Below are 27,797 nucleotides of genomic sequence, written 5' to 3' on the forward strand. Positions count from 1 at the left end.
AAGCAAATTGAAAAAATCTCCAATAAACTTAGATGCAACTACAAATACTGGACACCATTTTCATTCAATTGAAGGGCGGACAAACTAGTCTCTGAACAATAAGCCTAAAGAACATTGGAAAGCTGGCAAGACTGGGCCTCGCTGTTCCATGGGGGTTGCCTGCCTCAAGGTGAGGTGAGGACACTCTTTTGTACCCTATTTAAGATCAAATAAATCTCTTGGTGTGATTAAGACTGATGTGGGTAGTCAGCAGTTTAGAAGTGGACAAAGCAATACAAGGCATTGATACAAATAATATATTAATCATCTCACTGTATAAAACAGGAATGGGAAGATGCTGTTGCACATCAGCTGGCATTTGTAGATCTATGGAGCAAGGCCCAACTTGAAGGGTTTGTTCAGACAGCAAATGTGAATGCACAGAGTAGGGTTCCTCATCTGGTAGAAAACGGAGTAAAAATTTGTACACGAGGAAACAGCTGAGTCTTTGGATTGGAACTGTGGAAGGCACACAGGAAAGAAGGCTTCCTCTAAGGTGGTCGTGGCTGCGGCCAGCCAGGCTCACACCTTCTTCACCATGCATTGGGCTTACAGCAGCCCAGCTAGCTTTAGAAGAAGGTGCTGGTGAGGGCAGTCCTGCTTGAAAGATGAGAAGGCAGTGCCTGATGGCTAAAGGTCAAGGTCACATGACTGACTGAGACTGATGCAGATAGACACTGAGGAGTCACTGCAGATACATGGTTTTAGACTTGCCTGTATGCAACTTGAGTTTCGCTGCCGGATCCCTTCAAAATGCTTGCTTCTTTTTTAGACAGATGACCAAATCGGTTTGGGAGATGAGAATAAATTCAAAGCCTCTTTGATTGTGAGAAGCGGTACTTTTCTGTGTGTGAGGAATTAGCAATTAGTTTTCCTATATAAGGACCTGGGGAAACTGATGGCTGAATACTGAATGTTTGGTGGGGAAAAAAAAAAAATTTCAGCAAACTTCTTTCTGGGTTTAGCCGTTGGAGGCAATGGCTTGTTAATCTGTACCAAACCAGTGTAACTGATCCACATTGAAAACTCAGCCCTCCTTCCTCTTTCTCTCCATAGGCAGCAGGGACAAGAGGACAAAGAGTTCTTTGTCTTCCAGGGATCCCTTGAAGAGACCCATGTGGATAAACATAGTCACTATGTCTAGAACCGGTGCTTTTGTTATTTTGGGCAAACAAATGTGGTACTAACGCTTAATCAAATATAAAATGCCTTTTCCACCCTTTGCCTCTCAAGTCTCCCCTCTTCTCTAATCCCCTTGGTATGGGAACATGGTGTTCCAATCAACTGTGTATGAGAAGATGGGAATGTTAATTTCCTTGAGACAAATGTCAACATCTTTACTCTGAAAAATGGTGCTGGTACGTCAAGTTCTATCATTGGCTTGTTTTAACCCTGCTCTTTAATAATCATCACAATTCTTCTCTAGACTGTTCCCTTTAGCTCCACTTAAATAGAGAGATGTTGATGGCACAGGATAGTTTGGGACTTAGTATTTCATACTTAATAAGAAATGACCTGTTTTCCCTTAGCTATTAGATTTAGTTTTACAGTGGCTTTCTTTTTAGTCTATATATGCCTAGATCTACTGGTGTTGAACATGTTTGATTTTATAGATTTCTCTAAATAAACTTAGTTTAATCATTGATAACCCTACTACCTAAGTAATACTGTTAGTTTAATATTTATACTACTCTTCTCTGTCCATTTCATTTGTTAAAAAAATATTTCCTGTTCCTCTGCCCTATTCCCTTGCCTTTATTTAAAAGTGCATGTATTCAGTCAAGGAACTTGATTGTTGCTGAACTTGTCAGCTTGCTCTTTTATAGAAAAGAACCTCTTAATAAAAATACAAGTCAATCCATCTGAGAGTTGTTTTGATCTGCATAATGGAGCAGGCCATAGAAAGGAATTTTAATTTAAGATGAAATGAAACAGCCTCGTTAGGATTTTGGCAGCCCTGATACCTTAAAGAAGAGTACAAACAAATTCTAGAAGAGCTCTTAATATTTTCCAGCCCTTTGCTCCCTATAATTGTGTAATTCAGTTGGGCACTCTACTGAGAGGGAATCTGCGTTTTTGTTCTTCTCTTCTTATTGCCCTTCCTGTTGCTTATAAATTTTCTTTTTGCTATAAAATAGTCTCTGAGACCTAGAATATGAAGAACCTTGTTTAGATAGTCCCAAAGTGAATACCTTTACTTTTTTTCTTAGCTGTGGCTTAAATTTGGGTATTGAAGCACATCCCAGAAGGAGACTCAGTCAAGGAGGAGAATGGAAAAAAAAATTTAAGGAGAAAGCAAAATTATCTTCAGAAAGAACAAATAAGAATAAAAATGCCGGCTTCTGTGGGAGTTGTTTAGTTATCCAGAGTGACTCTTAAACTAGTGCAAGCTGCTTGAATTTATGTTTATGGGCTTTTTGAACACCCAGTGTTCTCTTTTGCATTCAAAGATTTAAAGAAGAGTCTGGCATTTAACGGGCAGGAAAGATCACGATTCTCCATCGGTAAGCTTCTGTCATGTGTTTCAGTCATGATATTTTGGATCAATGGTGAGGCTGGAGAACATCAGAGACATTCCCTATCTTGAAAGCCATTGCTCACAGAACTGACACTATTCAGATCCATCCTAAGTGCTAACTCCAGTCTTAGTCACCTGAGAAAATGGTGGTGTGTTATGAGGATTTCTAGTCATCAAAGATCTCTTGGGGTTGAATGGGTAGAGAAAAATCCTTCCCTTTATTTTGGAAGAAGAAAGAGATTTCTCCTCCCTATATTGTTTTTACTCTGCATCACATGTAGAAGAAGTAAAGAAGGAATACCCAGGACTTCTCTCGGGGCAGCCAGGCTAACCCTGGCCCCTTACCCCATTGTTTCTACACTTACCTTCTAAATCTGGTGGTGGGGAAAATTTTTAGTGAAAGCCTAGTAGTGCTAGGCTTCTTTCATAAGACAGATTTTTCTCAAGAAGTGAATTAGGAACAGAGGAGAATTTTGTTTATTCACATAAAGCAAAGCAAGATCAGACTTATTTTAATCAGAAACTATTCAAATGTTCTTACAGAACTTTGATCCCTATGATGTAATAAAGTACTCAGATTTTAATAATATGAAAGAATTTAAAAGTATAGTTGCAATTGGATAACCAGCCAAGACAAGCTAGATTTGAGAATTAATTATCTGCTTGCAGCATCAATCACCCCATTCATTAAATTCCAACAATTTTCTCAGCTTGCACTCTGGGCCAGGCCCATTCTAGGTGTAGGGTTACAGGAATGAACAGTGATATCCCTGCCTCATGGTGTTCCCATCCTAGTTTGGAAGAGGCAGGAAGTTTGTCATAAATATATCATATAAGTCATCATGTAGACTGTTAGAAGTTGGTAAATAGTCTGGCAAAAAAAGAGAATGGAGCCATTGAGGAGGATCCAGCATGTCCATGACAAGGGACAGCAGGCTTCAGGACTCCGTTGGGTGGTCAGCACTGAGAGGGCTTTGTTAAGAAGATGAGAGATTTTCCCAGACTTGAAAGAGGTGCATGTGTCAACCCTGTGGATACCTGGCCAGCTGGAGAGGAATGTGTCTGGCTGGCAGTGACCAGAGCAAAGGGCTGAGGCAGGAATGTGCAAATGTGCTCCAGTGAGAGCAAGTGCCTGGGCACAGGGAAGAAGATGGAGCACAAGCACAGGGCTTCCAAGGGGAAGAGGGAGTCCAATCCAAGGGTATTGGCTGTTTCTTTTTGAGTAAATTGGGAAGCCATTAAGAGTTTTGAGCAAAGAATAACATCTTATGATCTGAATTTTAGAAGGATCATTCTGCTTCCTTTTGAGCATAGATGGAGGGGTTGGGACAGAGGCAAGGAGGCCATTTAGCAGGCTCTTACAGCAAGGGGATAAAGGAGGCCAAATGCTCTAGTAGACAGGGATGACTGCACATTGACATTGGAGTTGGCGGTATCAAGGTCACCAGTACCTTTTACAAGAGGACTTTCAGTGGACTGGTGGGGCTAAAGGACTAATTGGAGTCAGTTTAAGAGTGAATAGGAGAAGGAGAAGGGGGCTTGGAAGAGTTGAGTTTGCTGCAAAGGCAAGTAAATAAGTGCTGGTGGCATTTTTTTTTCCACCATGGCTAGCTATAGCAGGGGTCTCCTCGTGTTTTCAGGCATACCTTATATCCACGAGGTGGGCACATATACTGTTAGCACAGAAATTTGGAACTGAATGTGACCACCGGTGTCATTTCATTAATTTCCCACCCAATAAGGGAAACTTCTTGGTAATATTAATGCAACAAACAGTATAATTTTTTTTTCAGGTACCACATGGGGATCCAGAGATGTTTAAGGCATAGCCCTGCTCTTGGGAAACACACACTTTTAGTGGGAGGAAGCAAGCCCATGTTACTGTGTGCTAAGCCTTGTGATAGGCATGTACAAAAGGTCATGAAAGCCCAGGGAGGTAGAATTCACTGGAGGTGGGGAAGGGGGTTTAGAAAAAAATGTCATCCATCAAAGAGCTGGTATTTGAATCAGGTCCTAAAGGTGAGCATGGAGTTTTCCAGAGTATTGGGGTTTATGTCAGATAATAATCTTGCTTCCATATGAATGCTCATACTGACAAAGAGCTCGCTACCTTTTGAGGCCCTTTCCATTTTAGAAAGCTATCATTGTGAACCAAGCACAATGATGCATGCCTGTAGTCTCAGCTACTTGGGAGGCTGAGGTGGGAGACCCATTGAAGCCCAGAAATTCAAGTCCAGCCTGGGCAACATAGGAAGACCCTGCCTTAAAAAAAAAATCCACAATTGTTGCATACATATTTCATGGACTGTGCCACTTTTAATATTTTTACTCCTTGGTTCTAGTTCTCTCCTCTGGAGCTAATGGGCAAAGACTTATCTTTCTACAAGTTATTTTAGTATTTGAAAATACATCTAATGTTCTCTTTTAAGCCACCTCTTTTACAGATTGGAAAGGGAAGATGAGTAGAGTCAGGTACCCTGAACAGCAGACTCTGAGACTAAGGTTAATATCCAGGGGGCTTATTAGGGAGTATTCTTGAGACTGACACCATCAAAGGGAAGGGATGGGAAGATGGGGAAGGACTGGGTGGAAGGAGGAGTACGGAATGATATCGTTTTAATGGAAACTCCAGCTGTCCCTGTTAATCTTAATTCTTAAGATTGACTGATCTTTCAGAGTCATCCAGAGTTAGGGCAAAAAGACCAGGTCTTTATACCCCTTGGCAACCAGTCATTCAACACTGTTTACTCCAGGAAGGGAGCATGACTTTGGGCAAATGGCTCTCTTCAGGCGAGACAATCCCCAAAGCGGGGGCTGAGCTAAAGACTACTGCCAGGGGCATGATCAGTAGCTGCAGTACTTAATCCTTTATTTCAGAAGTGGATCGGTAGGGGATCTGGATGATGCAGAAGAAAAATTCCATGTACTGCTAATTCTTGAGGCAATTATTTTCTGAGGCAGATAATGGGATGAAAAAGTACTCTTTTTTTGTTGTTTCTTATTAGCAAATAAACACCATGAACATCAAAGTAATGGAAGTACAACATAAAGGTTGTAGACTGATGGAGTCTAATGTACAATTCTACCTTTCCTGTGTTAATTGCTCATCTCATTTATGGTAGCCTTTTATTTAGGGATGCTTTCAAGGCAAGTTGAAGAAGTACATTCATTCATGCAATAAATTTGACTGGGAATCTCTACTAAGAGGAGGCTACACAAAGAACCCCTGCATGTCAACATTTTGTAATGACATTAGGAGATAAAAATGTAAGTGTGGAAGCATAGTGAGCTGCAAACAGAATTATAGATCCGTCCTTCATCCTTGATCACTTGTGGGTGATCACAGTGCATGCTGGGTGCCTGCAAAGATGGATGTGTGGCCACCAGTCCTTTCCACTCTGTGCACACATGAAGATTGCACTTTGATTTGTGGCTGCAGCCATAATTTGCAAAGTCTGTCACCATTTGCAACTTACAGTGATCCCAAAGCTTTTTTTGAAAAAGAGCTGTTCCATTCCTGACCACCATCCACCAGATTGATGTGTCAACGAAATTAATAACTCTGGTCTACTCATTATACCGGGAAATATTTGCCCAAGCCATAACTCTGTCTCTTGATTTCTCTTTGGCTTCAGTAAACTCCTTTTGGTGCCAGTTTAAATGGTCTTAGAAGGTATCATTAGTTAATGGAGGACTGGCAAGATAAAATGGCTGAACTGAGCATAGATGGGGACAGAAGAGTCCAAAGCAAAATGAAGTTGTGTAGGACAACAGAATTAGAAGGTGAAATCAGGATATGGTGGGGATTTGATGGCCCCCTGTTAATTTTCTCTTCTCTTACTCTCCCCCGCATTGACTTTCTTCTCATAATAGCTGACATTGTCTTTACAAGTTCATTTATAACCTTGGGAGGGGAGGGTATAAAATGATCAAGAAGGGTAGGGAGGGTTAGGTTGGTATTTCGTAGCTTGATTTCCTTTAAATTCAATCTCATTAGCACGAGGTTATCTGTTATGGACCCCCACAGGTCTCTCTCATAGCTAACTCTTGCTATGTATTTGAGCCAAGTGTGGTGTTACTGTACACTTGGCATTCAAGAGCTTCCTCATGATAAGTTTGGTTCATCTATAGATGTACTTTGTTTGCAGTCGGGATCTCTATCAACCCAAGCCTTGTCTATCTTAAGGTATATTTGAAAGCTTTTCAACTTTGCTATAACCACTAGGCTTTTAGAAATTCACAGGATAGCAGTTCCCATTTGAAGTCCCCCAAATTCCCTTTTATCTGGAAGCATAACAAGGAAAAAAAAAGTAATTATTTCTTTAAAGTGATAGCTATTCTAGGTGTGTTGTTCTGTCACTAGACTTTCTTTCCTGTTTTTATGATTCTCTATGGGCCCCTGACAAGTCTTGGAATAATTGAGCTTTGTTGTTTTAGATTCCCACGTTGTCTAAGTTCTTTCAGCTCCTGTAATAAAGTACAATAAACTAGGTAGCTTATACACAACAGAAATTTAGTTTTCAGTCTTGGAAGCTGGGAAGATCAAGGTACCAGCAGACTTGGTGTATAATGAGGCTCACTCTTGTACTCTCTGGTTCATGAGTGGCACCTTCTGTCTGTCTGCATGAGATGGGAAGGTCAAGGTAGCTCTCAGTCTGTCTGTAAGGGTGCTACTCCCATTCTTGAAGCTTGAACCTTCTTGACCTAATCACCTCCCAAAGGATCCCACTCCTAACACCATTGCCCTAGGGGTTGGATTTCAGTGTATGGAATCAATATCCGTAACACCACTGTGTCTATAACCTAAGGAGGGGTCATCTTTGTTTTCAGATAGATCTTGTGCTGTAGAAGTCTAGCAGCAGTGTCTGACCAAGAGTTTGGAATGGGCGCATATGTGACATAATCGTACCAGTATGAATTAATTCCCTTTGCTCTACCTATGCACTCTTGGTACCCCACCCCTTCTGCTCTTCTGAATTCCGTGGTCCTTTAAGTTTCTCTACAAATGTATGGGTAAGTCCAGGGGAGGAAGCCAGGATAAGCACCTTTCTACACTGAGCAGGAAGCATTGCCCCCAGATGACTACCCATCTGCTCCTCCATTCTGGGTAGCCTGTGGGAAACGTATAAAGCTCAAGCCACGAGAAGCAAATGGCTCTGGCAGAGCTAAGGGGCTGGCAGCTCTCATTGCCGAATCAGGGTCTTTGGACACCAGCTGGATATTTCCCAACCTGTATTTTTTTTTTTCAATAGTGGGTGCCCAAGAAATACTCAGCAATTTCTCAGCTGTGCAGCAATATGTTCCTAAACGAAGGAATCACTATATAATTTTGTATAAAAGCCCATTTTCTTGGTCTCTTGTAACTGTACTTTGAAACACTAGTTGGGGGATAAAAAGGAATAGCCCCTCGGAGAGAGACACAATTTTGTCAGTCTGGATTGTTATAAAATGGAGATGAACCATCTGATACAAGACAGGGGCACCGACCAAGAAAAGAGATACCATTACCCAGGAGGAAATCAGGGGGAAATGGACTGAGAGTGCAGGACAAGCCTGAGAGGATGCTCATTTTGCGGTTTCAGATTCTTGTCGCTATAAGGTAGAGATAAAATACAGGGCTTGACATCTCAGAACAGCAGGTGAAATGCAGCTTAAAATGGGAGAAATGTAAAATGGCCTCTCTCTTGAAAAGAAGGAGAAAATAGAAGATGCTCAGCAATGGCAGAAAGGTGTCTGTGTGGTATGTAGTCAGTCCAAGACGCATTACGTGGATACAAGAAAGAATAATTTTCTCTGTGTCGCTCTAGAATAAAGCTTACACATGAGCTTGAATACCAGTAGTTTTAACATGTGGCTTAGATGCCGTATTTGAGCCTTACTCTAACTTGCAAATTGTATTATCAGAGCAAAGGTTAGACCACATTAGCTGTTACATTATTTACACATTCTTCTCCCTCGTATCCATACCTGAGCAATGTATACCTTCTGGGCCAGTGAGCCTGTGCTATCTCTGTAGGTAGGTCTAAGGGTAGATTGATAGCATTTTTAGGGTATATAATGTTACTGAATTATACACATCTGCGATTGAGAAATTCAGAAATCCTTGAAAAATGGAAACAGAGAAAAGGAATGTGTGTGTGTGTGTGTGTGTGTGTGTGTGTGTGTGTGTGTGTAGTTTGTAATTCACCTGATAGCAAAGTCTGACCTGAAGTGAAATGAGGCCATTTGGAACCTCAACTTCACTTTTTGGGACTCCACCTGTTTTGCTCTAGAAATATTTACATGTTTTATTTTGAAGAACCGTCTTAGACTCTGGCCCCAAGGATTTCAGATAAGAAGAGTATAAATCTATGTCGATTTTCTCTAAATTCTGAGAAATACTTACAGAAACTAATTAAAAATTTTTGGGATTCAAATGTTTTTCCTCTCTCTTTTTTTGTACCTTTGCTGTTCTAGGATGAATCCTCCATGTTCTTCCAGTTTGGCCCATCCATTGAACAGCAAGCTTCCGTAATGCTCAACATCATGGAAGAATACGACTGGTACATCTTTTCTATTGTCACCACCTACTTCCCTGGCTACCAGGACTTTGTAAACAAGATTCGCAGCACCATCGAGAACAGCTTCGTGGGCTGGGAGCTAGAGGAAGTCCTCTTACTGGACATGTCCCTGGACGATGGAGATTCTAAGATCCAGAATCAGCTCAAGAAACTTCAAAGCCCCATCATTCTTCTTTACTGTACCAAGGAAGAAGCCACCTACATCTTTGAAGTGGCCAACTCAGTAGGGCTGACTGGCTATGGCTACACGTGGATTGTGCCTAGTCTGGTGGCAGGGGATACAGACACAGTGCCCTCGGAGTTTCCCACTGGGCTCATCTCTGTATCATATGATGAGTGGGACTATGGTCTCCCTGCCAGAGTGAGAGATGGAATTGCTATAATCACCACTGCTGCTTCTGACATGCTGTCTGAACACAGCTTCATCCCCGAGCCCAAGAGCAGTTGCTACAACACCCACGAGAAGAGAATCTATCAGTCGAATATGCTCAACAGGTGAGTGAGAAACAAGGGGTAGTGGGTAGAGACCAGGGAGAGCTTCAGAGACTGGGGTTGGAGGCTCAGAACCTGTGGGAAGAGCTGTTCAGGATGGCCGCTGGTGGAAGGTGGCCCTTTGGATGGCAACTGGTCACAATGGAGAGAGTTTTTCAGATTCAAACCTTGCCGCACCATGTCCTTGTTCTAACATAAAACGACTACCGCTTACTGAGCACTTACTTATTGTGTGCTAGATGTTACTCTTAGGTGTTTTGCATGCTTGACCTCATTCCATCCTCAAAATCTAGTTGAGTTTTAAACATTATTTTCTTTTTATAATGTAAGAGAATGGGCTTATAGGCATGAATTGTCCACAGCCATGCTACAAGTGAGTGGTTCGGTGTGAAAGTGAACCCAGACCTCTCTGATCCCCAAGTCCTTGATCACTAGGAGAGAGCAGTAGTCATAGAACCGAGGGAGTACAAGGCTACTTACCTTGGAATGATCTGCCTTGGGAAGAGAGAGAATATGTTACAAGCATCTGTTAGCATCTGAAGAGTGCTCTTCTCTTAAAGAAATAGACTTGGTTTTATCTCCTTTGCTTCTCCACAGTCTTTTTGAGTAAAAAGGCTGCTGTGGAAGCAACATGCATGGTTTCTCTTGGTCTGGTTTGTTTAAGCAAGACCAACATATCCATAGAGCACTGCTCTCCTGACTCACCTCATATCGCCCAGCCATGACTCTAGTGCAGCCTCCTAGAGGCAGTGATTGACTGCATGAGGTAGAAGATCCTATGCTATGCTTTTGTGGTTCATTATTTGTATAATATTGCTATGTATCCATATTGTAAAGTTTCAGAAGAACAAAGAAAAGAATATGAAAATGACCTTAAATCTGACTAACCAAAGACAATTACTGTTGAAATAATTAGTGAGTATCCTTCTAGCCATCTTTGTGCATATACAGCTCTATGGGCATAAATCTATAATTTTATATAAGTAGAAATATGATCATACCTGCTGTTCAATACTGCACTTTTTTTCCCCCAACAAATGTTTTGAACATCCTTTTTATTTTATTTTTTGTACTATGTCAGGTATACATAAAAGTGTTCAGAAAACATAATGCATACTTAGATCCAGCTGAAGGAATGAAATAGTGGGAACATGTAGGGGAAATTAATTCTGAGAAAGGTGAAATACAATTGGTGGAAGTTTAGATGGGTACCTTCTTATACTTGTTTAATTTCTAGAAGGGAGTTGAACTGTAGTCTCTAGATGAAGCTCTTAATTTCAGATTGAAACTAAAAGCAACTTTAATGTGGCTGTATCTCTGATCTAATCCTAATATTCTCCTAGCTTGAGCTTTCTGCTCTCTCCATAATCTGTAATCTGTAAATATTAGCCCTTGTTTGGTACAACTGTCTCCATTCTCTTCTTCCTCCCTGGTAATTCCACCTAGGCTTCTTAACGTGCTTCTCTTTCTTTTGGCATTCTTCAAATTTGAGTGTTCCTTGGGGTTGTCTTCTAGACCCTCCACTTTTTTCATTCATTGCCAGGGATACAACTAATGTCACCCCAAGGTGACATCTCTATTCAGACCCTCTTAATGACGCCCCTGGTTTACAGTTTTAACTAGAACCAAAAACATTCCTTTGGAGGCTAAAGGCCAAAATGAAACTGCCTGCCTTTTCTCCCAAATGTACCTTCCCATCCTCTCCTAGCCAAATCCATAATGCCTCTAAACGATGCATCCCTATTAACAAATTGCCTAAAATCAAACTTTCCAAGATGTCTTTTTTGATTCTCTATCCCTGACGTCTCCTAGCCAGTCCTGCCATTTGTTATAGGTTTTAGCCTCCCGACACCTCTGGAATGCTTTGCTTGTTTTCATGTTCCCTACCACATTCTAGTCCATCTTTTTCTTCCCTGTGTTGCTGCAGGGCCTCTTAAATTATCTTCCTGTGCCCAGTTCTGCTTATTTTAAATCTGCATTGCAGCCAGAGTGATCTAAAATGAAAATGTGATTTCATCACTCGCCTGCCTAATACCTTTCGGTTATTCTCATTGCTTTGTAATAAAGCCCCGTCTCCTTCGTATGGTTTACAAACCCTTCCACAGCATGGCCCCTGCCTCCCTTTCCAAAATTGTGTCATGCCATTCTCGCCCTTAGAAATCACCCTACCTCCCTTCAAAACTGAACTTTCGTTATATTTTGAAGATACTATGTTCTCTTTTACTTCTAGCTCTTTCCTCTCTCTGTCTTGAACATATTCCCCAGCATGCCCCTTCCCACCAGTAGACACTTGCAGATGACCATTTACCTGCCTGTGCTATGTTCCTCAGGCTTCCACTGGCAAGTCCTTCTTGTCCCTTGGAGTAACATCACCCTGCTATGTGCCTGCTTTAGTCAGCTCTTCATCGCTGTGACCAAAATACCTGACAAGAACAACTTGGAGGAGGAGAAGTTTATTTGGGGCTCAACAATTCAGAGGTCTCAGACCTTAGACTGCTAATTCTATTACCTGGGGCCCAAGCTGAGGCAGAATATAATGGGAGAATAGTCCACCAGAGGAAAGCTACTCGGCTCATGGCCAGCTCAGGAAGAAGAGAGAAAGACAGAGAGGAGGGAAGGCGTCATAGAGAAGCTCTCCCCTTGCCCGGCACACCCCCATGACTTACCTCCTTCAGGAATGCCTCTCCTGCCTACAGTTATCACCCAGAAAGTCCATTCAAACTAGAGTAAGCTGATTAGGTCACAGCTCTCATAATGGAATCAGTGCACATCTGAATAGCCCTGCATTAACAGGAACTTTGGGGAAACACCTCATATCCAAACCATCACAATGCTCTTATTGCATCTTGAACTTTTCCAATAAAGACACTCTTCAAACTATGATAATTACATGCTTTGTCTCTCTTCCCTGCAAGTTCTATGAGAGCTGTGGCCTTTCTGTCTTATTTCTGCCTCATTCCCAGCACACTGTGTGCCAGGGAAGTGACTGAATGATGGCCTCGCGGAGACAGTGCACACCTACTCTACCAAAGGGAACGAAGATTCCCCTTAAACCCTGCCCAAGGTCAGAATCCCAGCTCCCCAAGAGTGGGGAGGACCTGATCCAGTTTGACATCAGGATCAGCCACTTAGTGAGGCCCTGTCTCAATCAATCAATCAATCAATCAATAAAAAGAAAAGGGCTGTGTCTATAGCTCAGTAGTTGAACACCCCTGGGTTCAATACCTAGTACCACTAAAAAAAAAAAAAAAAAAAAAAAGGATTTCCTTTAAAAACACATTGCTGATTCAGTTCTATTCTATAAGTGCAGGTTTTCTCCCAGTATTTTTAGTGTTTAATTGAAACTTGACCCAGATTATCTTCCCAAATATTTACTAATTAAAACCACCAGGCATGGTGGCACAAGCCTGTAATGCAAGCAATATGAGAGGCTGAGGCAGGAGGATCACAAGTTCAAAGCCACAAATTAGTGAAGCCCTAGAAACTTACGGAGATGCTGTACCAAAATTTTTTTTAAAAAAGTGTGTTGGGGGGAGGATGTGGCTGGGGATGCTGCTCAGTGGTTAAGCACCCCTTTGGTTCCATCCCTGGTACAAAAAAATTTAAAAAGCTAATCATGAAGGAATGTTCCAGGATTGCTGCTTTTATCTTAAAATTTCCTGCAAGCGAGCTGCAGTCTGCAGGTACTATGATTTCCTGCCTGGCTTGTTTTACATTTGGGCTTAATGTTCTCTCTGAAGCCTGGTCTCCAACCACATATCTCGGAAGCCACAGTGGGTTAAACCTTTGCTACCATCTCTCTGAGGCCCTAGAGGCTCCCATGTGGTCTATCAGGAAGGTGGCTCTCCTGGACCTTCTACACCTTTTCCTTAGTAATTATCTCAAGATGACTACATCCGTCCAATTCCATTTTCTCAAATGTATCCATCCCAAGAGGAAAAAAAACCAACCAAACACACAACCAAACCAAACAAAAAAAAACATGCTACAGGGCAGATAATTCATCAGCACATCAGGCACCAGTATAAAGGAGAGAGAGAGAGCCAGAGGCGCCAGAGTCCCGCTGTACTTGACCTTGCAAGTGTGTTGCTTAGGAAATGCCTGGATTTCCTCCCTTCTTCTCCACTAGGAAATTTCCTCTATGAATCTTCTCTCCTGCTTGGTTCCCTGCCTCTTCTTGGGTTCTTTGTCCACCTGCCTGCTGGACCACTTATCCCTCCCCTGTGTCTATTTAGTCTTTTCCTTCCCCTCCTCCCAAACATAGCTTCTTCTGGTTCGTGACTCCAATCCCTAGCCTCTCTTGGGGATATTTTATCCCACTATTCTATGAGGCCCAGAAAGGCTTTGGGTTGACTCATGGGGATTATAAAGAGGCATCCCCAAGCCTGAGGTGTTAGCACCAGGCGCTGCTGCATTCTCAAAGACATCCCTGGAATTCAATTAGGCACCCTCTGTGCCAGCTCCTCCTCCTAATGCTGGTCTGAAATCATACTCTTCCTCCTTCAGAGCTCTGGACTCACTAGGGTCACTCTTTTAAATAACAAACCAAGCAGCCACACCATTTAGTCGCAGCAGGAAATCTTTGCAAATAAAATTGCTGCAAATGGTTGGTTGTTTTATGAGGAAGAAGTTTCCTTTGGCCAGCTGCTCCTGGCTGTTTCCTTCTTAGCAACAGCCCAGGAAGAAAGGCTCCTCCACAGATTTTTAGGAACCACCCAGCCCTGGGAGGACACTAGCCAGGTAGAGTTAGGAGAGGATCTTCTCCTCTCACCTGAAATCTCAGTAACATCACTGGGCTCCAGCCCTCATGGAGGCATTGTAAGGGGCACTAGCACTCCCATTTCTACCTAAGGACATGGGGTTTTTCTTCCCAAGTGCAGGAATTTCCTAAATGTAGATTTCAGGAACAGTACAAGAGGTTTATGGAACTCCCAAATCCCAAAGACAGGCACACATTTGAAGCAATTCATTTATTAGTTACCAAAGGAGGATTTTTGAATGGTGTTATGGAAACAATCTCAGAGAACATCCATAAAATGCACTGTTTCAGATGAACACTATTTATCAGGTATTAATACAAATTCTTTACTGATAACTTCTTAACTCTTTGAATTAAAGGATTTAACTCCTTAACTCATTGGCCAGCTAGTGACTTGGAAATAGGCTCTGGGCTGACTGGAGGTCTTTTACCAGAGTTGCCAGAAAAAAATACGATTCAGTTATATTTGAATTTCAGATAAGCAATGATTCTATTTTTTTTTTTTTTTTTAGTGTAAGTCCTTCCCAAATTTTGCACAGGACATGCTGATGCCCAAAGAATATTTGTTATTTATCTAAAATTCAAATTTAACAGGGCTCCTGTCTTTTTATTTGCTAAATGTGATAATTCTGCTTTGTGCATTAATAAGAACTAATTTTCTGTTGGAGCCTTGTCACATTTATTTATGCCTTATTAGTAAATACAGTACCATGCCCTACCAGAGCGCAAGACATGCTGAGAGAGATTCATTCCAACTGGGAACTTTATTTCACTGAAAGAGCCAGAGAATTTCTTCTGCCTTGTGTTCTCTAAGGATTTCTTTTGCCATGATATTCTGTTCTCTTGTTCTGGGAGAAGTCTGAAAGACCTTTGGGTCCTGGACGTTCTGAACATGGTTAGAAAGGGATCAGGTCAATTATCCAAATCCATCTTTATGCTCCTGGGCCATGGAGGAATTGTTGGCTATTAGAAGGCACATGTCTATATTTTCCCTTGATCACCTCCCCAGGGAGCAGTTAGTGGTTATTTTCCTTTTCAATGTGCTCTCTAATACTCAAATAGTTCGTTTTTTGTCATTGGGATGATGGCACACCTGCCACATACTTCTGGGCTCTTTCTCTGGCCTGAGAACCCAATGCTTCTACAGAGCTACATATGGAACTTGTAGAAAGAGCAGGTGCTATTTGAGATACATGGGTCTTAATATAGCCATCCTCTTGTGAACCTTGCCTAATTCTTTTCCCCCAGGTCCTCAGTTTTCCTACTCAACATTTGTTTCATATGGCACCCCCCCACCCCATTCTTCCTTCCCAGAGAAAGTGGCTGCCTCAGAAGACTGGAATCCTCCTCCTCCTCCTGGCCTAGCCGTGGAGGGACAGGGAACCATGGCTTTGAATAAGTGATGTGAAGAAAGGTGCTTTGCGGGTTCTTATTAACAGAGCTGGGATAGGCATGAACTTCCTGCAGTCTTGAGGCAGATTCTCCATCCTCAAAACCACTGCATTAGCCCAGTTGTTCCCATGGGATGCCCTCTAGGTCTCTGGGCCTAGAAAGTGCTGAAAGGGTGAAGAAATACATGAAGAATTGAGTCAATTAGTGTTTGATCATTATGGGCAAGAGCTGCTCGATCATTACCCGTCTCTCATTTGTTATTAACATTTACACAGGCAGATTTATGGTAAGGCAAATATGTATGATAGGTTCAAGTAGCTTAACCTAATTTACATATGAACGAGTTAAAAGGTCACATGAATGTACAGTTACAAGTGGAATTGCTGACATAATGGCCCTTCACCTCCAGAAAGAAAGGCACTGCCATCTAAAGAAAACTATATTCCCAAACAAAATATTTCATAAATCAAGATAACCTGTTCTACAAGGAGAAAGAGAGAGACAGAGAGAGAGAGAGAGAGAGAGAGAGAGAGGGAAAGAGAGAGAGAGAGAGAGAGGGAAAGAGAGAGACCTCCTCTGCTCAGTGGTGGAGAAGGACATATAAATTGGGGGAAAGACTTGAGACTCAAATAACTATCTTAAAAGTTACATTCAGTGCTTGTTATTCAGGCACAGCGAAGCAGGCTCTGTTTATGGAAGAGTGATTGAATATAGGTTTATTCAAACTCTTCTGTTTCCTCCATTCTTTCACATTCCACATACCAGATACATTAATGGTCATTTTATAAGTGCTTTTCCCTTAAACTCAGACCCCTGAAAAGCATTCAGTAATGTTTACCATGCATTCCTTTCCTTGGTCCCCATTCAGTTCCATGGCTGACTTGTAAGATTTAATACTTACCCAGGGCAAATGTAATGTTTCTTTCTCCTTTCTTTTTTCCTCCTCTTTTCCCACTTCCTTTTGTCTTCTTTTTCTTCTTCCTCCTCCTTTAAAAAGTGACTTATGATTGGCTGAGAGGGCCAGGGGTAAAGAGGGAGAGTGACTGGGGAAGGGCTACAGCTCACAGAGGCCACAGGGCTCTGGAGAATGTGGGAATGTGGGACTGTGCTGGGGAGAAGACACAGTGGTGCTTTATCTCTGGGAAGGAAGAGGGTGGTCTTGAAAAGGAAGGAACAACTAGGCAAGTGATTCTCAGTGGAGAAAGCAGACAGATCTCATTCCAAGGGAGGGATTCTGCCGCGGGAAGGATGTAGGTTGGTGACAATGCTGTGGGTCAGCAAGCAGGTGTATATTGGGATCTACCACATTTGTCAGCCAGGGTGAAAAAGCTATTGACTCTAATATCAGTTGCCTTTTTGAGGACTTACTGCATACCCAGCATTGTGCAATAATTAATTTGCTCCTACCAAGAATCCTGATATAAATGTTCCCAGAGACATCTCCCATCACCTTCTTTTTTTTAAAAGGACAACTTGTGCTTTCCACCCTCCCAAGTACTCCCTATCCCCTCTCCCTCTCTGTTTTTCTCTGTGACACTTACCTGAAATACTGTATATTTTTTATTGATAAATATTTTCTTGTCTTTGTCCTTCCAGTGGAATTCAAGCTCCGTGTGAACAGGAGTTTTTATTTTAACTCTGTATCCCCAGCACAGTGCCTGAGAAGTAGACACTTGGTAAACATTTACTGGATAAAAACATGAATGAAAAGACAGGAATCATTATTCCCACTTCCTAGGTTTTTGAGAAAGCAGAGATCCAGGGCCCCCGGCTCAGGCTGCGTGATGGCTGGAGCTGGATGGCATCTGCTTTGGGGACCTGAAACACAGCCCCTCACTGTGCAGCACATATTCAAAGTGCAGCTTTGAAAATAGCTCAGCCTCCCTTAGCATCAGAGCATCTGAATAGGAGGAGCCCTTAGTCTTCATCTAATCCAACACTTTCAATGTGTGTCTTAGTGAATATATGGTGGGATGATAGACCTTACAGATATGTGACACAATCTCAGGGAGCACTTGTCCGTCTGTTAGAGTTAGGCAGGCAGTTGCCCCCGTATCCTGATGTCAGGAGGAGGACTCGATGCGAGAGCACACAGCCTCTTAACTGCTTGACCATGTCCTCAGAAAGGGCTGGCAGGCAGCCAGGGCTTTGCTGTTAACCTGTGCCCTGGCCTGACAATGTCCCCATGACTCTTGCTCCCTCAGTTCTTACCCAGACAAGGGTACAAATTCACTGTTAATGGGAACTGAAGCTGGTATTATTTAGGAATCGTGTGGGAGTCATTTCTCCATCTGCTCTCTCTTCCCACCAGAGGATAGAGCTGGCTGGGTGGGGGTGAGGATGGGGATGAGTTGCCAGAAAGCGAGAATGCTGTCATTTATGGTTACAGACTTGGGCTGGATGGCTGAGTGAAGGCTGGACTGGAGCTTGCCTGGGTTAGCTTAACAAACATGGGCTTCCTGAGAGCAGACGTGGTTGTCTGGCTCTTTGCATCTCCATGACTCCTTGAACATCTTAAGTAGTGTTGAGAGTTTCTCTTTGCTTCCTGCCAGGGATGCATAGGTGGTCATATCCTAGAAAACATTCTCCAGGTCCTGACGTGGCCAGTGAGGATTTGGGAGAAGGGGAACACTGAGAATGACTGCTAGGGTATCTGAAGCAGCGCTGCAGACAGGAGCCAGGGGAGGGGTGGGGGCCAGAGCTGGGCAAGAGGAGGCTTCCCTCAGTTTTCAGGGCTTTATTGGTGGCGCATCCCTTTCCGGGAGGGTCTGGTGCGGATAGCTGGCCCAGACTGGCACCCGTCTCCGGCTGGTCACACACACCAAGGAGCTGCTGCTGACAGATTAGAGCTCCCTGCTGCTGAAATCTGTTCCCTCTTGTCCGGCTTCCAGCAGCCGCAGCCGGCCGGGGGCTGCCTCCTGCCTCCCTCTCTGCACATGCTTTTTCTTTTCCTCATTCATTACTGCTTCACACCCCACCCCTTCTTTCTTTCTTCTTTTTCATCTTTTTTTTCTCTGTAGGGCGTTCTGCTCATTGATCTTTTGCTGCCCCTCTCTGCTTTTTAGCCAGCTTTCATTTTAGGATTTTGAAGCCTTTCCTATCTTTGGCTCTCTGTGCTCATGAGTGGCCATATGTGCAATTCCTGGGTAAGCACACCCAGGTCCTCGTGTGCATGTATTATTACACATGCAGACCGCACCCACGCGTGCCCATTTACATATGTCAAATGAAGTAGAAGATTATTAAGAGAACTGCGTGAAACAGTTTCTATGTTACATTTTTCCCAATTCTTCCTGTGGCTAAAACTGGTGATTATAGGAGAAGGATTGAGGGTGGGATGTAAGCTGGGAGGAACCTTTTAAAATGGATTTTCTGGAATTAGCTCTGATGACTACCAACAAGGTATTTCCTTCTGGTTTAAATCCATTTTAAAGTCTTGATGGCCATAAGGACGGTTGCTAAATAGCCCCAGCTCATTTGTTATTTGGTTAGAAATGGTAAGGCTTAGTAGTCAAGTAGCTCTACCTCTGTCTTCTTTTTCTAAAGGAAAGCTCTTCCTTGACAAAGCAACTGAAACACCCTGGAAGCCACACTGTGACCGTATTATGCTCATTCTAAGAGGTCCCTGTCACAATTCCCTGAAAGAGGTTACAGGTGGTGCCCAGGTGAGGTCGTGTATCAACATACGTTCAGTGTTGGGTGATTCCTGAAGGTCAGAAACTTCAAACTGCTCATCATCATGGCTAACAATGACGACAATAAATGTGAGCATTTTCAGAAAGATGATCTCTACGTATATCATCTCACTAAATCATTACAGCAAACCTGTGGAGCCTTTTTATTCACTGAATAGATGAGCCGAGGCCATCAATAGAGAGAGAACTCAGATAACTCTCTTCCTTTTCATGTTCCCAGTGTGGCATTTTCTAGACGCTCCCACCCACATTTTCTTTTTTTTTTTTTTCCTTGCTTGAACAAAAATATGCCAGAAACTTTTGTTTAGTCAAAATAGCACAATAGAAGGCTATCATAATATAGTGTATTATAACGTAGATTTTAACAGTGAGTCAAATCTCCCTCATTGTCTACATTATTAAAAAAGTTATGAGTGTGTGTGAATTATAGACTATGACTTAAAGTACTGAGTGATTTCTACTGGCTACACAGGGTCATGGTCCACATTTCTGTTACCATGTCTACCATGTGTTCACACATCGACTTAGCTCTTTTAACTGAGAACAGATGACCGGATTTATGACTGGATTTATCTAGAACATAGATGACACTATGAAGAAGTCCTAAAAGGGGGTCTGCACTGAAATCACTGACACAAAATTCTTGCCCTAACATGAATGTTGTTGGTTCAAACTCAAATCTCATTTATTCTAATTTCATACATATTTTTAGGAAGCTTGCAGGGCAGCTGGGTCATGTTGTGTTGGTAAATCAGTTCACACAAGGTGTTCTGTGCAAGGCTGGTGTGGTACCTGCTTGATCCCTGGGACCCAGATTCCTGCCAGCTTTCAACTAGCTGTGGCCTTCATCCCTGAGTCCAAGATGGCGACTGGAACTCCAGTTTCAAGAAATACGTGGGCATTAGAGAAGGGGAGGGGCAGGTCTTTCCCTTTTAAGGAGTTTCCCCGGAAGTGCCACCCATTGCTTATGATCCACTGGTGCAATGTCATATACACGGCTACAACTAGCTACAAGGAAAACTTGGAAGTTCAATTTAGTTATTAAGCTGGGCAGTAATATTTCCTGCTGAAAATCAAATTTCTGTTAACTCAAAGAGAGAAAGCATCAAGGCCATTTTCTTGGTAGGCAACAAAAAGTTTCTGAGATATTCCTTGGTTTTCCCCAGAAAAACAACAGCTTAGATATCACAAACCTGATGATAGGGATCAGGTAGGTAAGCTGGAAGCATTCATAAATGACAGAGTAGAAAGGGGCTGAGGACATCAGAAAAAAACAGTGGAAGACTTTGAAAAGCACAGTGGTCTCTGGCCATTTGAGGAAAACTGTCTTATGCTCCCCTGAAAGTATTTATCCTCTTAGAGGATCCCTGCCTAGCCAAAGAGCATGGTCATTGTCAAGTCATCAATAAGAGTTTAAATTATATTGATGATCCTTAGCTGAAGAAGTCAAGAGAGCTCTGTAATAAAGAAATTTTCCATTAAAATATTGCCCATAATAAAAAAAAAGTTTGCTACTTAAAAATACTGAGCTTTATCAATTTAGAAAATTTACTTAAGGAAAAGGTTATTAAGTGAAAGCTAGGTGCCAAGTGCTTTATATAGCTTTTATAGTTAGCATTTATATAATCATAAAAGTACTGTACAGAAGCACAATTGCTTCCATTTTTCAGGTCAAGAAACTGAGATCTGGAAAGATTAAGTCACTTGCTTACCTGACCTACAGATAAAGTTGGGTTCCAAACTCAGGTCTTTATAAATTCCAAGTACACTTTGCCCCATGCTTGCCATCCTTTACTGAAGAACCTGAGTCAATTAGCATGACTATGATGTCCATGAACAACACATCCTTAACTTACAGGACAGCAGGATTTGTAAGAAAGAGTCTCCTTTCTTGGCTTTTTTGGCTAAATTCTTGTCCTGAAGACCAGATCAGATCAGCCCAGAATCAGCCCCAGAATCAGCCCCAGAACAGTTTCCATTATACAGTAAGGATGTTCATGCTGAGCCTGTCGATTTCACGCTCTACCACCATTTGTGCCCGGGCAGGATGTTGCTGATGGTCTTCTTTTCCCCATTGGAGAGGAGGATTACTTTTTTAAAAAAAAAAAAAAAATCTCATTCCTGTATATTCCCAAATCCTTTATCCCACTGTGGAAAAGCACATGTAGTCATTGCATACCTGTAAACTGGGGAGCCAGGGAACTGAAGCAGACACAGACTTTCTTTTCTAAAATCTGCTGACATGTGGTGAGGCTATAGGCACATTAAAAACACTGCCAGGGACATGATCAAGCACAGCAAGACCTTGGCCTCTGTCATGATTTACAAATGTCCCTCAGGGCCACGATTCATTTTTGACAGGTTAAATAAGTTTGGATTTGTTTAAGGCCTATGCTCAGTCAGAGATTGGAGGAAAATAATAAAACTCTGCTGGGAATGGAAAAACGCGGCATGTGGGGGCCACTTTTCTGTACCTCACAAAATTGCATTCAGTCTCAGTTCACTTGGTGACACATTCAGTAGGCGTTTGGACTCCCTATTATATACTGAGCCCTTTGTGAGATGCTGGGGATACAGATAATACACAGCACCCGTTAGATTGGCCTCACAAGAAGCAGGGTGTCCACAGAAAGATTCCTTTAATTTGCAGGTTTGGACTAACTTTTCTGGAAACTCAAGCGGATTGCTTAAGTAGCTGACAGAATAAGCTATGAAATAAAGATCAGAATTTCAGAATATGTTGGCTAAAACTATCAAGAATTTCCTGGTACTACTGATACGCAGCCATAAAGGATTCTTTCTGATTGAGACCAAGGTGGTAGAGTTAAGGAGGAGAAAAGAACCATTTTCATGTCACTGATTCTAGTTTAAATCTTTGATCTCGTCCGATTATTAGCCACCTGCAGACTCAAAACTTCATGAAAGAATAATCTTCAGAGATATGAGAACCCCTTCCCCCACAAGCATCCGCACACACTTTGTGTGCTCACTCGCCAACAAGTTTAAAAATAGGAGCCATGGTGTTGCCATGACTCCCAGTGCTACTCAGCAGCCTTCTCTTCCCTTTGATGTGATTTCAGTTCAGAACAGGACTGAGCGAGAATCTGGCTCAGAGCGGCCTCTAGCGGTTCCATCCTTAGGGAAGCGCTTTCTTCCCTGGACATTAAGCCCCATGCCAGAATTAACCCACTTTAGCCAAGTTGAACACTCACTGGTGTGTTCCCAGCCATTCTTTAAGTGACCATCTGCAGAATCTGTCTTCTTATCAGCCATGAGGGACAATCCAGTGGGTACCCGCTGTGTAGCCATGGGGATAGGCCAGGTGCCTACCATCTTGCTAGCCAGAGGAGACTTGTATCCCACAAAAAATTGGGGAACAGCAGAGAGCAGAGGTGTAGGGTGCTGCATGGTAGATGTAGTAGTAGGACCAATGAAATAATCCATATAAAATAGATTTGTAACGATCCTTAGGAGTTAACATTTTTCTTTTTCAGATAAAAGAGCCTTAGCATGTTTCCACCTGGCAGTGGTTCCCCAGCCTCAGGGAAGTGTTGACATGCTGACTTCCTGCCTTGCTGTCTTCAGTGCATACTCAGTTCCATGTGTCAGTGCTTCTTCGCTGGCTGCATGGTAGAACATCCTAGCAGACTTTAGGAAACTGGGTACCGCTTACCCAGCTCCAGTTGGACTTGGTTGGACTTAAAGGGGACAAGGGCCTGGGAACTGACAACTGTTAAGAGCTCCTAAGTCTATTCTATAGGGAAGCCAGGGGTTGTGATTCACTGTGCTCCACTCCGCCATCACTGGTGTGGCCCAATGAGCAGATAGGGTGAGAAGCAATAATAACACACAAATTTGAACTTGGTGCTCATGAAAAAAATTCCTTCTTTTGTTTCTCTCCTGATGACCAGACTAAAAATTGTGATCCCTGTTGGTGCCATGAGTTTCAAATTCTGGAGAGAGTACAGGATATGGACATTTCATCATGGAGACCTCTTGCAGGTGGTCATGATTTTATCCCATTGTTTTTCTTCCTTTTGCTGAGGTTTCATGTATCTATTTGCTACAGAAAGACGAGTTTCCATCCATAAAGCTGGCAGCGTGAGCATAAAAACAAATATGACTTTAAATGGCATTTCAATTCCCCTGTACGTAGATTAGAAACCCAAGAAACAGAACTTTAAAGCTTCCAATTTGATGTGTGTGCTGGCCTTGATGAGAAATTGATGCTTTGCTAAATTTTGGAGTACACAAGTGATTTTAAAATGAAAGTTATTAGCACTAGAAAATGATGTTCTTTGTATTACTACACTGTTATTATATTTAATGGAATTGCTCCCTAAAGTGCTACAGAATGAAAGGAAAGCAGTGTTTAGGATGAGGAAGAAACAGGGTGAGAGCCAAGGTAAGGAAAGAAATGGTGGGCTGTCTTTGCCTTACAGTTCTTCCCCTGGAGACTGGGAGAGCCTTCCTTCAGGGGCTCCAGATGAGTTGGCTTAATAATGACCTGGCAGGGGTGTGTAGGTGCTTTTATAATGTGTGGTATTTTGTGCTTCTGACTGGCAGTGTCTGCAGTGAGCAAGCAAGTCCAAGACACAGCTTTGGAATTGTATTAAGGTATACAATTAAGGAATATTGCATTTTTTTCATAATAGGGTAATGCCATGATTAAAAACTTAGGAAACTGTATCTCGGTCTGAAGGAATGAGAGAGAAGAAGAAAAGAAATTCTTACTGCATTATTGTTGTTAAGATTTTTGTGTGTGTGTGTGTGATTTGTAAGAGATCCATGGCAGAGCCTCCAGGAAAACTCAGCTGGAGATGGTTATTAGGTGATTGTTATTATTGGCTTTGACCAGTCTTCCACCCACCCAGACATCTCTCTCATATGGATCACCGGGTACCTGGCTGAACAGGCAGCCTTTTGTATCAAATTGTTAAGGTCATTGGATTTGGGCTTCATGGGATGAGCAGAAGGAACAAATATAGAAAACTTATTCTTCCCCAAACTCCAGATTCCACATCCAGGCAGTTAAGTGAGCTTCCTGGCATCCCTTCACCAATAGCATAATGAGAGGGAAAAACTAATCACTCTTAAGTAACATTTATTAATTGCTACATAATGCATGTTCTTTTGGGCTCAACCAGGCATTTCTTGTATAGCATATTATATTGAGCCAGCTTCTCAAGGTTTGACTGAGAATATCTTACACAGACAGTCAAATCCTTGTTTTATGTATGCCAAATGACTGGTGCTGTGAGCAGAATTATGCATTTAGCCATTTGTTTATAAGTATGTGCAGAATTTTCTGGATTTCATATTGAGGACACACAGGCAGTATTGAGTTCTGTGATGAGGTTAAGGATGGTTGAAAGGAGGTGTAGTTACTACACTGCCCCCTCACACATTTATGGACCTGTGAATTTTAGTGATCAAGATCCTGTGGCCATTCTTAATGTTACTTGAATCTTATAGGTTTTTCCTTTCCCTTGCTGGCATTATTTTCATCTTGCCTGATATTATTATTATTATTATTATTATTATTATCATCATCATCATCAACATCAGCATCTTAGCCTCATTACATGCTAGCAATTTGGTGGGTCTGTCTTGAGAATCAGGCAGGGAGAAGTGGCACAGTGGTGAATCTGCTCAGAGCCCCTCACCATGCCGGCCGCCACACTACATGTTCAGTCAAAGAGATGACCTAGAGATGCCATATGCCATCCTCGAACAGCCAAGAGTTGAGTGGTCACCTGGTATTTCTTTTCTCCCTTTTCTGTGGGAAATGCCAGCTATGTGTTTCAGTGACAGGAAAACCGAGAAATGTCTCTTTTTCTATGGCAAAGGTAATATCAAGAAGTGAAAAAGAGATAGCGAGTATAACATTCAATTCAGCCTTTGAAATCTTCTGGGTTTTGTGTAAAGGACACAAGTGCGAAATCTGTTGGTCTGTCAGCCTTGGCAGTGACATGGGCTTCAGACTGAGCTTATTTAAAAAAAAAATCCTACGTCTTCCATGTCTTCTGAGCCCCGGGAAAGGATCCTACTTCTCCACACTTGGTTGTACCAGCTGTCGAAGCAGTCCTTCTGGTTATTAGTAAGCAGCAGGGAAATATGTCATAAAAAAAAAGAAATTGACAAGAAACATACAGAAACAGGACACATCTGAGGGGAAAGACATTTCAGAAATGAATAAGATCAGGGTGTGGTTCTGCGCCGCCTCGCTGCTGTGGCCTTGATGACAGAGCCCTGGAGTATGCCTTTGGTCCAGACTGCACTGTCCCATTCTCCTGCGACAGAGATGCTGCTGAAGGGGGAGCAGCGTCATGGCAGCGGAGCAGCCTGCCCTAACATGACAACATCGTGCCAGGAGAAATGAAAACCCGGCTTTTATGAATTTCATTCAAGGATAAGGAGGTTGTCTCCCTGAAGGGTTACGTGTTCAAAATTCCTCCAATACATCCTGGTTTCCTTGGTAAAGACTTCACCAGGGCTCGATCAGACATCAATTCCAAAAGCTTGACCAAGATCCCAGTGAGCACCTTCCAGGAGGCCAACGTCTGGTAGTTGCTTTGGACGATGAAAACCCCGTCACCTTAACATCTGAACTCCCGTAGGTGGAGACCTTGTCACTGCAGGCTTCAAAGTGGCTAAAGGAGTCTTTCTCAAATTAAGTTGGGGATGAGGGAGAAATTATAGCCTATGCCTCAATGAGTCAAATAAAATTTCAGTATGCTGCAAACAACAAAGAATTGGATACCTAGAGCTGAAAACTGATTTCCCCACAGATCTCTAATGGCTCCCTTTCATCCACTGGATGAACTCCATACTCCTTAGCAAGCCAGAAGAGACACTTGAACATCTGTGCCTGCCCTTCTTGATTGGGCTTATCTTATTTAACTGCCACCCTCTGTCCCCTCTCCACCACAATATACATTGCATGTGACCTAGCAACATCAAATGAGGTGACCGACCATTCTCTAAGGATGACAGGCTTTGACGACTCCCTGCGTTTGTACGGGCTCTGCTCTCTCATCTCCCCTTTCCATTCCCGAGGAAGGACATGAATGTCCTTTAAGGCTCAACTCCTGTCACCTCCTCTATGAAGCCTTTTCTGAGAATGCTTAGCATGAGTTCAACACTCCTCATTTTATGCTCCTATGATTCTTTGTCCATACCTTTCTGATAGCATTTAGATGTGCATACAGTTCAAATTGAGGAAATTCCTGGGAATGGCTAAGGTTTGGAATATCTCACTTTTTTTTTTGTAGACACCCCAGGACTCAGTAGACAAAGGCATTTTTATTGAGGGAAAATATGACAGAATCAATAAAGAAATGAAAGGTGGGGTTTGTGCATCTAGAGTGAAAAGCTGATTATCCTTTTTAAAGATTAAATATGCTATCTTTCATGTGTGAAGGTGATTTTTCAGATTCATTGGCAGGAACATGTAGGCTTTGAATTAACTTTCAGCATTTATTTTATGTGCATAGAGTGTTCACAAGGTCTTAACACCTTCTAACCAACAGCATGTATTTGGAAGTTATTCCTCATTGCCTTCATTCTTTTTATATATTCAGTAGTCAGACTTCCATCATTCCTGCCCAGTGCCCCAAGTTAAGACATTTTTACCTCTTCATTTCCACAGTCTCTACTCTCAGTAGCTTGTGCATAGAATTCTGTAACAAGTTGCTCTGAATTCCCCCTCTTTGATATCACAAAATTCAGCCTACCCATTATTGGTTTTATATTTCACAAATATCATTTGGAAAGTTTGCTCATATGATTAAGGACCTGTGGGGACTTCATTTGGCAAACTGAAACTTAACATGGCCATCGCTCTCTCTGGATATCATCATATCATCAACCTAATCTCAAATTACTTTCCCAAAAAGACTCTTCCAGGCGTACATACACCTCTATCCATTTACCATGCAGACAGGGTGGTACATTGAAAAGAGCTGTCTGCTAGGAGGTGGGACAGTGTGGTTTAGTTTCTAGCTTTGTTACTGGCTAGTTGAGTTACCTTGGGCAGACAAATCATTTTATGTTTTTAGGCTTCAGTTTTCTCATCTGTAAAATAATGTCTTAAGGAGAAATGCTTGGTTGGAAAGAAGAAATTTGAAGAGATGAGCCCTGTGTTCCTTCTGATTCTAATGTTATTTGATTCTTTGATGATAAAGGATTGAATTTCTATTTCCTCCCAACCCTATGATCAATGAAGAGGCTTGAATAGATTTGGATCTGGAAACTTAGCCTCATTCACAGCACACTATAGCAGCCGACTACACACCAGAAGATTAAGGGCCCCTTTGTAAGCTGCCTCTTGCATGGGTATG

At 42.3% G+C, this 27,797-nt stretch overlaps 1 protein-coding gene across 1 annotated transcript in view; it reads left to right on the forward strand.

Moving 5' to 3' along the window:
* The window catches only part of Grin2b (glutamate ionotropic receptor NMDA type subunit 2B), a 401,948-nt gene that overhangs the window by 211,221 nt on the left and 162,930 nt on the right, over nucleotides 1–27,797 (forward strand). The window contains exon 5 of the mRNA XM_078015203.1: nucleotides 9,014–9,612. Coding sequence (XP_077871329.1) covers nucleotides 9,014–9,612 — 599 coding nt within the window. The remainder of the gene's footprint in view (nucleotides 1–9,013; nucleotides 9,613–27,797) is intronic.

This window comes from Ictidomys tridecemlineatus, chromosome 6, assembly GCF_052094955.1.
Source record: "Ictidomys tridecemlineatus isolate mIctTri1 chromosome 6, mIctTri1.hap1, whole genome shotgun sequence".
NCBI classification, from domain to species: Eukaryota; Metazoa; Chordata; class Mammalia; order Rodentia; family Sciuridae; genus Ictidomys; species Ictidomys tridecemlineatus.